Source organism: Anopheles merus, chromosome 2L (assembly GCF_017562075.2).
Source record: "Anopheles merus strain MAF chromosome 2L, AmerM5.1, whole genome shotgun sequence".
NCBI lineage: Eukaryota > Metazoa > Arthropoda > Insecta > Diptera > Culicidae > Anopheles > Anopheles merus.
In genome coordinates this window covers 26,470,791-26,485,726 of record NC_054083.1, presented here as the reverse complement: position 1 = coordinate 26,485,726, position 14,936 = coordinate 26,470,791, and the positions used below count along the sequence as shown (strand labels likewise).

At 46.6% G+C, this 14,936-nt stretch overlaps 2 protein-coding genes across 7 annotated transcripts in view; one reads left to right on the top strand and one right to left on the bottom strand.

Annotated features, from left to right (window-relative positions):
- Window positions 1-14,936, bottom strand: part of LOC121592582 (Krueppel-like factor luna) — a 284,374-nt gene that overhangs the window by 54,114 nt on the left and 215,324 nt on the right. The window lies entirely within an intron of this gene.
- On the top strand, window positions 7,551-8,551 carry LOC121592585 (cuticle protein CP14.6-like). The gene is made up of 2 exons (XM_041914176.1): window positions 7,551-7,766; window positions 7,942-8,551. The coding sequence occupies exons 1-2, from the start codon at window positions 7,752-7,754 to the stop codon at window positions 8,377-8,379; spliced, it is 453 nt and encodes a 150-aa protein (XP_041770110.1). The 5' UTR covers window positions 7,551-7,751; the 3' UTR covers window positions 8,380-8,551.

Genomic DNA, 14,936 nt, shown 5'->3' with positions numbered 1-14,936 from the left:
TCACATCACACACAAACCCATGCGGGCCGTGTAACCAACCAGAAAAATGCGGTTCAATTGAAAAGTGTTACCGTCAGGATATTTTCCAGCTCGCACAACTCAACTTGCTCCATCGCGCTTCCTTCCCACAGCTACCACCTGCTCGCGGTGTGAATCGCGTTCAAATCCGGCCAGCGGGAATCACCCGAGCAAGGTGAAGCAAGGTACGACCAAACACGTCCCGAATTGACTTGAAATATCCCTCCGTTGCTCCGTGCTGGGCCACAAACAAAATGGCACAGTGCGCAAGGAGGGACGAAAAAAGAGAACCGGGCCAGCGTTAGTCGCTCCTGCCGCTGACAGATCAGGAAATAGATTTGGTGCTATTGATAAAATTTTATGAAACTGTTTATAGAACCTCACACATACACACACACAGAGACACACACACACACACACACCGGGTGAGCTTACCGCACAAACAGACGCTGGTCACAATCACAACGGCGCGCAATCAGCGGGAAAGGAAGCGAACGAACGAGCGCTGAGGCCACAATTTCCGGTCGACAATTTTACAACCTTCTTCTTGGGAAGATGTTTTTTTTTCTTGCTCTTAACGTGGTGGGTCTTAGAAAACGCCTAGCCTGGCAGAGAGGCTTGGGGCGCGGAGGGTGCTTTTTTTCCTTCGTTTATACGGTCCAACAGAAATCGGACGAGAAAAGGGGAACAGAAGATGTAGGCTGGCTAAGGCAAACCGGGTGATGATGCACCCGAACAATGTTCCGGTGGGGATAATATTTCACACACACACACATTGGTACAAAGACACACACACATACACACAGCAAAAGGTTGTGCCAGTTGGCGAACAAGCCATGCGTTCGAACGATACTGGCCAACACGTCGCGGGTTGTTAGCCGGATGCATCATCCTTGAAGTTGCTGCTTCAGTGTGCTCGAAACTACGACGGGAGAAAAAAAAAAGAAAAGAAAACTCCCAAGGCACGTCAGAAACTATTTCATGCCATTTGGTGTCTGCTTCCCGCTGGTTTGGTTGGGAGATATGTTCCGTCCTGGGAAGACTGCACACAGAAGGGATGGCAGGAGCGAAGCACCAGCTTTTGCCTTCCGAACGCTGCATCCCCGCCGCCAGTTGGATGTTCGTGTATTCGACGAGACAGCTTGTCGCTACCGTTGGCTGCAGCCGGGAAAATGGAGCGGCAAAAGCGGGAAGGAAGGAACCGCTGTTCGAAAACCAATGGCTGCACGATTGTCTACGCTGGGCGAACAAACGGGATGAGTCCCAGAGATTGTACCAGACGGCGCACTGGCATCGAGGAAAGGGCATGGAGAGGAGCCAGGCTGCCGGTGGCGTACGGTGGGAGCGATAGCCACCGTTCACGACCGTTCATGCTGCAGACGAGCGCGCGCACTACATCTCATGAATTTCAACGTCTTGAACCGTACACGCGGCCCGGCATTGAACTCTTCCTGTTCCGTTGGATGGTGAAACAATTTTTCATTAAATATTAAAGTGCATCCCTTGCAGCGGAGCCAAGCACTGTTTTACCGAGCGCTTGAAGCTGATGCGATGCCATAAAGGGTTTTTGGCCCGTTCGCAGAAGGCACCGTTGCGCACCGTTTGTCTCCGTTGCCGTGGTTCCGATGTGTTTGTCAACGCAAGTTGAGTCGAGGGTAAAACTAATTAATATGCTTCGATGATGGCTGTTGCGAGAGGCAGCACAAATGGCAAACCAATGCAGTGCTGTGTATGTTGGAGTGTTATGTTGTCCCCAGCACTGTAGTTGACGGCTGGCAGGCAGTGTAGGTGTTGCGCTTAAAACGCCTCCCCGGGAAGGCGTTAAGACGTTGACGGATTTGATTGTGCGACAGATTTTTGCTGTTGAAGGCTAATAAAATTGCAGGCCAAGAGCTTAAGAGTATGAAAAAGTGCTAGGTGAGTTGGACTATTTCAATCAGGGGTATTTTCAAGTGAGGTTTGGCACTTCGCATTTATGTCAATTATTCGTTATAATAACCACCATCTTTTTGGCTATAATTTTAACAATGTAGCCTGATACTGATTCTTTGGGTCGTCAAAGAGGTAATGATTTATTTTTTTAAAAATGTTAGATTTTTTCCCATTGATCGATTTCCGAAAAGAGATGTTCTAACTCTTTAAGAGGGGCACTTCTGTCGTACAGTCGTCAACTCCTGCGACTAAATAACATGCTCGTCATGGGTTCAAACGTAGAATGGACTGTCTCCCCGTAGCAAGAATTGCCTATCCGGCTGTGTAGTAATGCATTAAGTCTCAAAAGCCTTTATAGGTCGACATTACCGCGAAGAACGAGACACCAAATAAAAGAGGAAGAAGAAGAACTCTTTTAAGAGCATAACACGGGTCACAGACGCATGATTGTTGAATACATTAAAAAATGCTACTATATTGCATCAATATGGTCAATTAAGTAATGAAAATTTTTCTAGCATAATAGGAAAATCTCAATTCTCGTTTGAAAAAAGTTGTGTTCTATAAGTACAAGCTGAGTCCGCTGTTAACATATTGAAAGAGAAGAAAAAGACTGAATTGGATTACGCATAATATTGTTTAAAATAGTGTTTAAAATAATAATTGATAATGGATTTTAATGACTGTATCAAGGTAACCATCTTGATTTCCTGCTTCCCGCATACCTAACGAGAGCGGCGAAGACAAGCTTTTCTTCTGCAGCCACACTCGCCCTTTTCTACCCTCTTCACTACCACGCAATGAATGTAACGGACATTGACCAAGATAGCCGTGGGTTTAACAAAACCCAACTCTTGCGGTTAAAAGGACATGAACAGCAGTCTTGTTTTGTGTGAGAGGGTTGTTTTTTTTCAAACACCATATTAGCTCGTTATGGTCTTCAGCAAAACATGGAAACGGGAGGCAAACAGAAAGGAAGCAAATCAAACGAAACAACTTTAGGTAAGCTTTTCAGGCTATTTGCTCCTCGCATTGCGTTGAACCAAGTGACCGAGATAATTTTCTGTACAAGCCCGCCGCACCGGGAGGCTTTTTGGCTTCATTCTTTTGTCCTGCTGGTGCTCCGACGGTCGCTGACTTTTTATGTTATCTATTATTCAATTTTAAACCACAACGACTAACTTTCAGCAGGCTTTTTGGAGTTTTTTTTTTTAGTGTTTCGTCGAACAGTTTTACACAGCCACAAGTTGGGTCCTTCCGTTGCTATTCACAACAGCACAAAAAAAAAACAAGGACCTTATCCGGGATCTTCCAGGCAGTCAAAGCCAAAAAATCGACTAAAGATCCACAAGGAATGCGCGCCAGGGAAGCAGTAATGTGATTATTGCGCAAAGCTACAAACAATCCTTAAATTGACATTAATCTGATTATTCTGAACGATCTCGGCGAGTAGACATCAAAAGACCTTGCCAGTGTGTGCCAGAGTTTACGGTATTGAAATAGGACGTATTTTGCTCTGGCTTCCTCTCATTCCCTCTGTCCTGTCGTTATCTCAGACAATCATTAAACTGAACAGCTTTAAAAAAAGGAACAACCATTGCGTACCGTTTGGCATTTCGGAACGCAATTAATCTCGCCGTAATTGAGATGGCCGAAATGGCTGCTGCCCTTGTGCCCTCCAATCCAATTATTTTCTTCACCGAAATGATTGCACAGAACGCACTTTAACTGTTTGGTCGAAAAGCTATTCACGCCATACTTTGCGCGAAACAATGCTGTCGTTTCTCGCAAAACGGTGCGGATGCTCCATTTCCAAAGACATTTAAATTTAGCTGTCGCCACTTCACAGCGAACTCGACTGGCGAACAAAAGCAGTCAGCATTTGTAATTGAAATGTGAGCAACCGAAGGCGACGTGTTTGGAGGCGCAAAGCCTCTCCCTTCCTTTCCTGCAACTCCACCAGTCACGATTGATTGCTCGCGGTGGATGATTTACATGGAAATCCTCCCACAGTGATGCTCTTTGGAGCGGGGCATTTTCCTTTTCTTGATGTCCTGACTTCTGCTGAGCAGTCCGACCACTTCAAGCTCCCGCGCTGGTGAGTTGGCAGTGGAGTAAATGTGTAATTTTTATCCAATCCAGTGCGAGTAGGGTCTGGCGATTCCTAAAATTTGCCTCTTTCCCGGTGAAGCGAAACATTCAATTACAGCTGACCATCAAAACGAGACGATTGCCCACTCGTTTGTACCGCCAAAGTGCGCTATCGCGATGGGCATAGCGGACACAAACCCCAACTTTAAAATTGAATGATAATGATAGGGAATTTCGGTGGCCGTTCGACCCGCCCGGGGACACTCCGCCCCAGGTAAAGGCAGGCTAGGATCAAAGTGAAATGTCACCCGGCGACAGCGCTTGCCAGCTGCACGGGTCACAATCATCATGGCGGCATCAGCATTTCAGCATTTTCGCTACGAGTTGCTTCCGGGACGATTGTGCGACGAGTTGAATTTTCCACCGCCAGAGGCGCATGGGGGACGCCACCGTGCACCCGGTGAATGAAATGTGATAAGAAATTTAGTCTCCGGGCATTGTTTGCGGTCGGTGTTTGTTTGCGTCCATCAGTCACGCGTTCCGCGGGGCCGGCAAAGGGGGCGCACCGTACAAAGCAACGACGGAAACGAAATGAAGCTAAAATCCAACCACCCAAAGGGCAAACAACGGGGAGGAAGACATGGAAGAGCCGCACAAAAAAAGCCCCTAACAAGCAAACGAACTGAAAATCTGTTTCCTTGCCTCTTTGTTTTTTTGTTCTTCTTTGCTCAATGTAACACAAAATGGGCTACAGGGACAAACATCATCAAAATGCAAACTCTTCACCAGCCCCGGGAGCTTCTGGCAGCTCTGGCCAGCAAAGGGAATCAGGGCGCGAGACAAGTTGCCCAGATCAGCAGGCTAAAATCTCATCTCGTGAGGCGGAGCTGCCCTTTTGCGCGGGGCGGGTGACAAAATAGAATAAAAAAAGAAGTCAAACTCGGTACGCGAAAGGACATCATTCTCATCCACTCGGGAATCAGGTTTGTGTTATCGCGAAAATAGCTTTTCCATTTACCACCGGACAAACACCGGGCGCTGTCACCCGATGGACGATGACGCCAAGGACGACGACGACGACGACGACAATTGTGATGAAAATGAAAAGCGATGAGATAAATGTGATTAATTTATGCTCGGACCAGAAGACAACAACCGGACACACAGCCGCGGCTGGCTGCGAAATCGTTTGTGCGTTCTTGCGTTGCGTGTAAAAGTGCGCATGGGGATAGGTGGGCGGTGGGCTAGTGAGTGAGAGTGAGGGTGGGGGTATTCCGCCCTCCCGCAAACAGTGGTCGTGTGGTTTTGTGATCCAGCGGCCAACTAACACTCCCTTTTCGCTGTCCAGGGGGTTCAAATTGGTTGCTGTGGCGTGTTACACTGTCAACCGCAGAAAGCTCGGGCATGCTGGAATCCCGGGCGCACCGAGCGCAACTGTGGGAAGCTTTTAATCTTTTGCCGCAACTTTCCACCGGTTGTCGGCGTTCTTCCATTGTCGCCCTCATTCATTAGTCAAACCACTTTCGGGGGAGCTTCATTATCGCATTTAGCGCGTGTGCGAGAGAAAGGGAGAGTGTAAGACTCATCGAAAATTCCGGTCCGTTCTGGGGGTACAAACGTTGGGTACAAAACCACTGAACATGGGACATCCATCCATTGGGCAAGGGTTCCCTGCTAAACTTGACTGGCCGAAGGATCCCTCGCAGCACGCGGATAAAGCGCGACGCGGACACGGCATCCCGTCAGTCATGGACGGTGTGAGATGGCAACAATTTTTCGGCATTTGGCTGTGCTGGCTGACCGGCCATCATCTATCGCGGGCAGAAGGGCGTATGTGGGTAACGTTTATAACGCTGATGACACCGTACGCGTACCGGCGGTTAGCAGGGAATTGATTCACTGCTCTGTACTACCCGTCCTCCGGGCGTCAATTAGGCGTTTACGGTTTCCAATTGGCGTGTGAGCTGTTGTAATTCGAACGATTGGATTAGACCGTGAATGGGTTCGCGGATTGTCCATTTGTGAGTGAAGGGTAAATAAGTAATAAGAAATTTTAATCTAGATAAATGTGACTTTAGATTCTTTCAACATCTACGGAATAAAGTTGGAGATAATTTAAGAATGTAAGATTATTTATTTCGATAAACAATTCACTATTTTTTACTGGGTTCGTGAGCAAAACTGGAAACATTTCACATTCAAATGCATTCGATTACCAATTGAAGCATAACAAACGAATCTTTTGGAGCAAACACTTATCTGAAAATGGTTGCATTAGTAATCTTACATCTAAATTGTGAGCAAGATAGTACTGATGTCCACCACCACAAAATACGCAGGTTAATTGCGGTGACCTCAATTTACGCAACACAGGCTCGACAACGACTGTCGTTAACTCACAACGACCTAATGCAACGAACAGCGAGACCTGCCATGGTTTAAGTCAAACAGCCCGAAACACCAATATCGGTTTGAAACGTGACCGTAAGTGTGTATGTGTGTAAGTGTGTGTGTGTGCATTTCCTGATCTAATGATGAACCAAAATTCGGACAGCCGGCCCCGTACCGCACGTCAAACCGGACAGGCGCAAACTGTACGGGGCTTGCGTGAGGCGCTGACATAAATCGGCAACGGACGCACCGGCCGATATAGAACAGCACTTGGTCCGTACTACAGTGCCCGCTAGCTAGTGGTGCTTCATGCCCTATAGTTGTCAGTCAAACGTCCGCAATCCCTGCCGGAGTTGTGCTGGGTGTTGCAAACGATTCACGATGTAATTATAGCTTTCCGTCCCGTCCCGTGCCGGCGACCGTTTACTGCTTAATAGGCGCTTTTGGTGCCGTTGCCCGTTTTGGGTGCTGCGGTTTGTTGCGAAGATTGCACCCAGCCCCTAGGCAAGTTGCTAAGCCGGGCCGTTCTACGCAATCTCTTCACAGTGTGCACAGAACTGACCTTTCTAACGATGTGTCCATTAATATCGTTCAAACATTTGGCAGTTGGACGTGGAAGCACCAAAAAATCTTCCCAAAAAACAGCCGCACGAAGCCAACGGAGACATTTGGCGAACGGACGGTTCGTTGAACTGAGTGTGGCTCTCCCGCAATGGGGGACTAGATGTGTGTTTTGCAAGAGAAGGAAAAAAAGAAGAATGGTGGGAAGCTATAATACCTTTTGATAAATCACACTGACCCACCGTTTCAAGGACGCTTCGTTATCGAACCTCGAACCAATACCGGTGGGGGCTCATTTGCATCAACTCCAATTTCGGCGAAGATGACAAACTCTCTCCCGTAAAAAAAAAACGAAATAAAACAGGCAAGCTTTGTCTACGCCCGCATATGTTGATCACACATGCGACTACACGCTATCTGAGATGCGAATGTAAAATATCAAACATCTCAAGCTTTGTGTCGCTCTAACTCGTTTGAGAAGAAAAAAATATTAAGCACACACACACACATACGAACGGGCGAATAGATAACGAGATGCATACTGGTGCACTTTTTGCTTGTTCGCGTGTGTGTGTGTGTCTAAGCTGACTTGCCAAATACTTTCGCTCGTCGCCCCTTTGCAGGCGAAGCTTCGAATATAAAAGAGTCCTCGGGAGGATTGGTTGTCATCAGTCAGCTGTTTGCAAGTTTACAGTTCAAACGATCTCACCTCACCGGGGACATTCAGCCGAAAGCCGTTCAACAGACAGTCACACAAGATGTATTCGAAAGCGGTAAGAACACCCCATCATCATAGTGCAATCAGGAAACTTTTCCTCCAATCCCGAATTTTGCTTACTCATCGAGGAAGCGTCGTTGGGACCGGGTTCACCGGTTTTGGTTCTGGTTTGTTTGCCTCCTTACTCTACGATTTCCCCATTGCCTGGTTCTATCGCTCCCTCTCTCCAGATCGTTCTTGCCGGGTTCGTTCTCTGCCTTGTCGCAGCGGCACCGCCGAGGAAAGCGGTCCGTGCATCGCCCGGCGGTGGCCCAGACAGTGAGGCCATCGTGATCCAGCAGGACCAGATCATCAACGACGACGGTTCGTACAACTACGTGTTTGAAACGAGCAACGGCATTCGGGCGCAGGCGAGCAGCTCGGACGGTATCCGTACATCCGGGGACTTCTCTTACCCCGCTCCGGACGGTTCCAACATTGCGCTTGTCTACGTGGCCGATGACTACGGTTTCCAGCCGCAGGGAGCTCATCTGCCCGTGGAACCTCCAGCACCGGAGCACGTCATCAAGCAGCTCGAGGACATCCGTGCCAACCCGCCGAACGATCCGGACTTTGATGCTGCCTTCCTGGATTCGGAAATTGCCAGACTGCGGGCGACCCAGGGCTGAGCAGTAGTGCCAACAGGAACGCATTAGTTAGTTAGCGAAATCAACATACTGTCGAAGTAGTGAAATTTTAAACATGTTAATAAAAAAGTGATTGTGTCAAAGTACAAAATTCCAACACGATGCTCTTTCTGCTATAATTAAACATCGCCAAAGCTCACTGGCAGCGGCATCCAGATAATATCCCAAGGGCCAAAGGGGTTTCCCTTTAAAAATCCCATCCCACGAATTCCAGGAACATTCACCACCCGCTCATGCACTCGAATGTCACAGTGGCATTAATCAACGCTAACCACCGTACTACCTGTATCCTGTGTGTCGGCTAAATGTGTGCCGCACCTTACGACCAACCACCAACGCCAACCGACAGGCATCATGGTTTGAAATTGGAAAGCTATCTTGATCCCGGGACCGCCATCTCCGCCATTCGCCGGAAATCCGAATCATTCTCTCGTGTCCATACCACAACTGGTGACCCCGTGGTGCCAGCGGGCTCTGCCCTAGGTGGTTCAGCGCAGCCCTTCGGGTAGTATCCGCACCGAAAACAAGGGGATATTGAAACAGGATATTCACATTACCCCAGGATGTGTGTAGTGGCCCCGGATGGTGCCGTAGCCCGTACTGTAGACGAGAGCTCCGATTGGGTTGGTCTGTTCTGATGCTGGCGTACTGATGATTGGTTCACAGTAACAAAACTGGAGCACGTGTGTGTGTGTCACTTGTATATGTGAGCAATCTGGAGGGAAATCTGGCTAGAGATAATCGATTGTGGAGGATGAAGGGATTCCGTCTATTTTTGGAAACCCGAGGATAATTTCTGTTCCACAAAAGGGAAGCGATGTTTTCTGCTGTTAGTTGCGACTGGTGCAGTGCGTCGCTGGTCTTGATGGTACTAATCAATATGAGAGATAGATCTGTTGGAGTAGTTTTAGACTTGAGGCATTAGGAGTTAAATGTATTGGACTGCTTGAAAGTGTATCAACAGCTGAAACATTGTGCATATCTTCTTTATTATGAAATATATATGCAAGTATATTAATGTAAATGCGATGTTTAGACATTGAAATAGAGCATCATTATATGGCAAAGTTCACTATGCAGGGACTTTGCTTGACTCAAACTGAGACGGAAATGAAATAGAATGGAAATTTCGAAGGTTTGAAGGGATTATATTTAATATTATGTTGCGGCCAGTGTTGCGAACGGTGATAGTCGTCGACATAAAATTTTACAAAATGATACTTTTTGAAGCATCGCATTCTAGATCCACGCATTCATTCGACAATCACGGAAAAAATATCATTTGACACGATGATATTTTTTCTGCTACAATCATTTGACTTTTTGATTTTACCGTACCTCAAGTGAACTAGATCTTCATCGAAAATGGGTCCTTTCTTCGTGTTTCGCGTGAATTTCTATACTCCTGTAAGAGAACACCATTTTCCTGGTTCACTGAGTGAAAATATCAAGTGGTCTAATGGCTTAGTATCGGTAAATGCACGATTAAGCAGTTCTGGATTTTCACTGAAAAATGTCAAATGACATTCATTCTACATTTTTTTCAATCATGTCATCGCAAAAGCATTGATTGTTAATGCACAAATGATTGTCGCTTTTGGAAAGTCGTGTCATGGTAACCATGAATATCATGATCAAAAAATGATTTTGACACCCGCTTACTGCGAATATCATAAAAAAATGTCGACAATTAACAACACTGGTTGCGGCTAAGGCCGTATATTTGAGTTCGAGGAATCCAAAAATATTCTGAAATTGATGTGATCGGTGCTACCAACAAAGTAACGTTAGTAGTCTTAGTAACTCATCTCCTTTCATTTGAAAGGACTTTGATCTACTAACATTATAATTTGACTAAAATATCGGATTATGAACTTAATCTTCATATTTAGTTTGACTGTCTATTTAAAACAAACTTAGAAACAAAATAGACTGGAAGAAGGATTACAGAGATTATTTTTAGTCACTTACTTACGTCTGGAGGACCGTGGAGACCATGTGGGACATGATCCTCAAAGAAAAAAGACCCTAAAATATCCCCCAAACATGTTTCTAGCACCAATATTGAAGAATTGAATGCAAAGCATACCGATTTTATTATTCAAAGTGGCTATGGTCAATTAATTTAAAAATGCTTTTTTCCAAGAATATTACAATTTAACGAGTATCTCACACAGGTATCGCAAATTACTTTCCAACCTTTACTTACTGTCACTGCAGTGCACTGTCATCATCTGCACGCGCATTCACCGTCTAAAAGCCTCAACGTGTAACCGTCACTCCACGCTGCCTTTGTAATTTAATTAAACAGGTCCTTCATAACCGTCCAGCAGAGCGAGTGATGCTGACAGCCGTTTATTGCATTACCCGATTGCCAGTAACAAACAGCGTGTTTGCGCACACCTCAGCACGTTCGACGTGTATCTTTCGGTCGGCGTCCTCCCCCGTTGACAAACTTTTGCCACGAAAGTACACGAACAAATAAAACAATGCAAGAATGCACGATAAAGTGTAACGCCCGTGCACATTAAGCAGAAGCGAAATCAGAGCGAGAGAATAAGTGATTCCTGTATTGCAATGCGCTCAAACTTTTCCCTTCGGTTTTGGAGCCTGTAAACGGTGTCGAGAAGCAAAAAAAAACAAAACATGGACGAAAGCGTATTTACCACTATTTTTCATCAGGATTATTTATATCGCACGGTGGGTTTGCCTTGACGATAGGGCGTGCGGTGGAATACGGGCCAAACCCATCCGATCACACCAAGCCTGTCCTGAGGGCAGCGAAAGGAAACCGCCATGACGGATGGGACTGGAAGGGGCCAGGCAGCATTTTCCGCAGCGTGAATGCGAAACAAAGTATGGAAAGTTTTAATTGGATTTAGGTGGCAAATTTTTGCGAGCCCTGTGTCCTACCGCCCTCCCACCCGCCGGCGTGGCCGTGTTTTTGCAGTCAATAGTTCTTATTATGCAACGGTGCGCCGCAAAACGGTGCGCTCGGCGCGAAAGGGTGAAAGGAGAGCTTGTGGTAGGAGAATGATGGTTGGGCATGTAATTAATTACGAATGATTGTTTTATTTTCAATTTCCATTTGCAAATGATTTAAAGAGCGCCCAGACGAGGGGACGAGGGCCATTGGAAGATATTTCAGCATCGCAATAAACAGTTGGACGACGGTGTTAATCCTTCATCTGAATATCGTTCGTTCGTGTCGCATCGTGACAAACAACAACCGTACAAGTGGCAACTTTAGCACTACAATTCTGCTCAACCCAATTCAACAAACAACAGCAACAAAAATCGAATGGATTTTCTCTTCTTTTTTGTGCACAAATTACTTTCTACTCGAGATTAATAAACTGGCCCCGGTACGAAGAAGTCGGTAAACAAGGACCGTTCGAGACGAAAGATGGAAATAGTGGTGTCGGGGCGCTCGTGTGCTGAAGCAGCTGAAGATTTCAATTACGATTGGCAGTTTCGATTATCTTTGACTCTTCACAGTGGTGAAATAAATCTTTGCCACTCTGATCCGCTTCACGCTCCGCAACAACTACAACAACAAAATGCTGTTATGTGGTGTGATGTTCAAGCAGACAGCAGCAGCAGATCGAAGAGGAGCAGGGGGGGGGGATGATGATGATGATGGGGAGAGGAAAAAATCATACGGAAAAGATTTTCCAGCGGAAAAAATCGATATGCCGCTTGTGCGAGGCAAAAGAGATTCAAATCTCACTGACAAGCGCGTTGGCAAGCGGTGCCGAGCGGTTCATCGTTTCGGTTCAAACGATTCCCGTTCTGCCCGGTGTTGCCATAGCGCGCGCTCAGGAAAAGCTGGCTGGCAGCATCCTCCTTATGAAGGAATAAAATATATACTGCAGAAGAAGAGCAAAAACACATACACGCACACACACAAATAGAGGGAAAAATACGGACGGATCGAAACCAAAATTCTTAACATGATGCTTCAAGACGGCACAACGAACGAAGCAGCGCATCGGTGGTTCGAAAATCATGTTACATCTCGTTCGTATTACCATTTACAAGATTGTAGTTATGTTCACTTCCGTCTTCTTATAGCAGCACTCGTCTTTCTCCCCTCACCCCCTTCAACGATAAGCCAGCACTTGGAGGATGGAACGGCTGGAGGGGGAGTGTATTTTTCGAAGTCATTTTTCCATCTGACACAACCTTCCCGTCTGCATCGCTACGGCGAAACAACAGGGAGGAGGGAAAAAAAGTCCGGAATTGGCTGTCAGGGTATGCCGGCGAAAGCTTTTCCCTGCGCAGCGTGTAGAGATAAAAGACGGACCCGGTGGGTAAGTGTGTTGGTGTGACTCGGTATCTCTTTTAAGGCCAGCCGTGCCGTCATGCCGTCTGTTCGGAAGAGGGCGCTCGATCGGAAAGGGCGCTCTCGGCCCAGCCCGGAGAAGGAAGGCAGGCAAAGCGCACAGTGCAAGCACGGCTAGGAAATGAATGAATAATAAATGGATGTGTAGGAAACTGGAAGGAACTGAACCCGAATTTCGTTCGACGGGCAGAAAGAAACCTTTCAGACTGCGCCAAGCGCAAACGCCAAACATCGGTATCGAGCTGGCCGCTGAAAAAAAAAAAGCACCGGAACGACTAAAAATCCGGACCGTGTGGGTTGTTGTTTCCGGTGAGGCCTTGCGCTTGGCCCCTTGCCGCAAGCTTTCGGTTACTGTTACTTTCCCGACTCAGCAGACAAGAAGTAACGCACCCAAACCTATTCTCAGTGTACGTTACTTAACCGGGCACGGTCTGCTGTGCCTCCACTTTATGTTTGGTCTACCTTTGCGCTTCAAGCGAGATGATTTTCGGATGGAATTTCGTCGAAGCGCCAAAGCAAAGCCTCCCGTTGGCACCGTTCGCGTGTGTGTGTTTACACGTTTGTTCTGATGCTGCTTTCTGTAGAATTGTATATCAATTTATGCTCATTTTGAAGGCGAAACGTCCTCCTTCTGGGCTGGATTGAAGCGGAATGACAACAACAACAGAAGCTGCAAACAATGGTCCCGGGAGCTGTCGGCATGCCGTACCGAGCATTATGTCAATAAATTTAACATATTACTCACGATAAAACGCTCCCGGATGGCACATAGCTTCTTTTCCCTTCCCACACAAATCACTATGGTGAATAAATACGGTGACGATGGAAAAGGTTAAATTGAATTCATCACTGGAAGGAGGATACAAAAAAAAACGGTACCTAAGTGCTAGGATAGCATGCGATTGGGAACAGAAGCTTAAGCTTTTACGAATAGAAGATGCTTGCCGGGCAGGATTGACGCTCCGAAAGCTTGAATCAATTAAAGGAAATTGAGCCTGAAATAAAGGGTACTTCTTTATGCGTATATGTGTGTTCTTGTTTTCGAATCTCGTAGCTAATAACAGTAACAAAGTGATTACAATTTCAATGCATTTTCCGGGCTCACTTTCCAGCAAAGTCAGCACGAATCAAAGTCACCAGTAAGTGAGAGCGCGTGGCGCACTAGATCACACACAGTACGCTGTTCGGTGAGACTAGCTCTATAAGCTCCTCCTAAGCCTTAACTACCAGTTTTCCGAGAGGCTTGTTAGTTAAGATATTCAATGCTCGATTCACAGCAAACCCACAACTTCACTGCAGCAGAAGCTCAATCGGAACCGGTCGGAATGCATCTTGTTCAGAAATTGACGATATGTGTGCATGCAATCCGAACCCCGTTACCACTACCCTTGCCTTGTCAAGGGAAATGCTTACGGGTATTCCCATGGTCTAAGCCGATTAGAGATAATCAAAAGTCAAGCAATGTTTACCTCACTACGCCGGTACCGGTAACATCAGGTTGCCTGCAAACATCCTGGAGCAAAGTGGAAGTAAAAGAAGTGCCAGCGCCAGAGAGCGGCCGTGATGCGAAATTCCTGCCTGGATTCTCTCGAATGTCTATTCTGTGGGTGTATTATTGCTTTTTGATCTTTTTTTTCAATTCCTTTCCTGTTCGTTGCTAACTTCCACTACCAAAGAAGGATGCCTCTCAAGGGAAAGGAGTGCTTTAAAGAAACGGCAAGTGGTGACGTCTCGGACCGGATCTTCCTGGAGATGCCTGAAGACAACCTTACCGGTCCCCGGTTGTTAGGTCGTCAGGTGGAACTAAATCCTGTTACCGTGTGCGTCCGTCGCACCTAAAGCGAAAAGTGTATCGATTTTACGGCTTTAGTTTGGAATGGTTCGGTTTCGGACAGCACGCCACTGTCAGTGGTTGATAATCTATTGAACCTTCATCAAACCAGTCGATCAGTGGCTGAAGCAATTCTCCGGATGTAGTAAGTAGCATTAGCTACGGGTTTCGGGTTAAACCCTAGCCGTATCCCTGGATCCTGAACGAATAGGGGGGGAAAGGCTCATAATCAGTTGCCCATATGGTTGGCGACGGTTAAGGAGCAATGGTTTTATGAACCCCAAAACGGGATTAGAAGAGAAGATTTACTCAAAAGCAGCCCAGTTGTGAGAAAGTCCTGGTGAAAGGTTAACAACAAGCTCA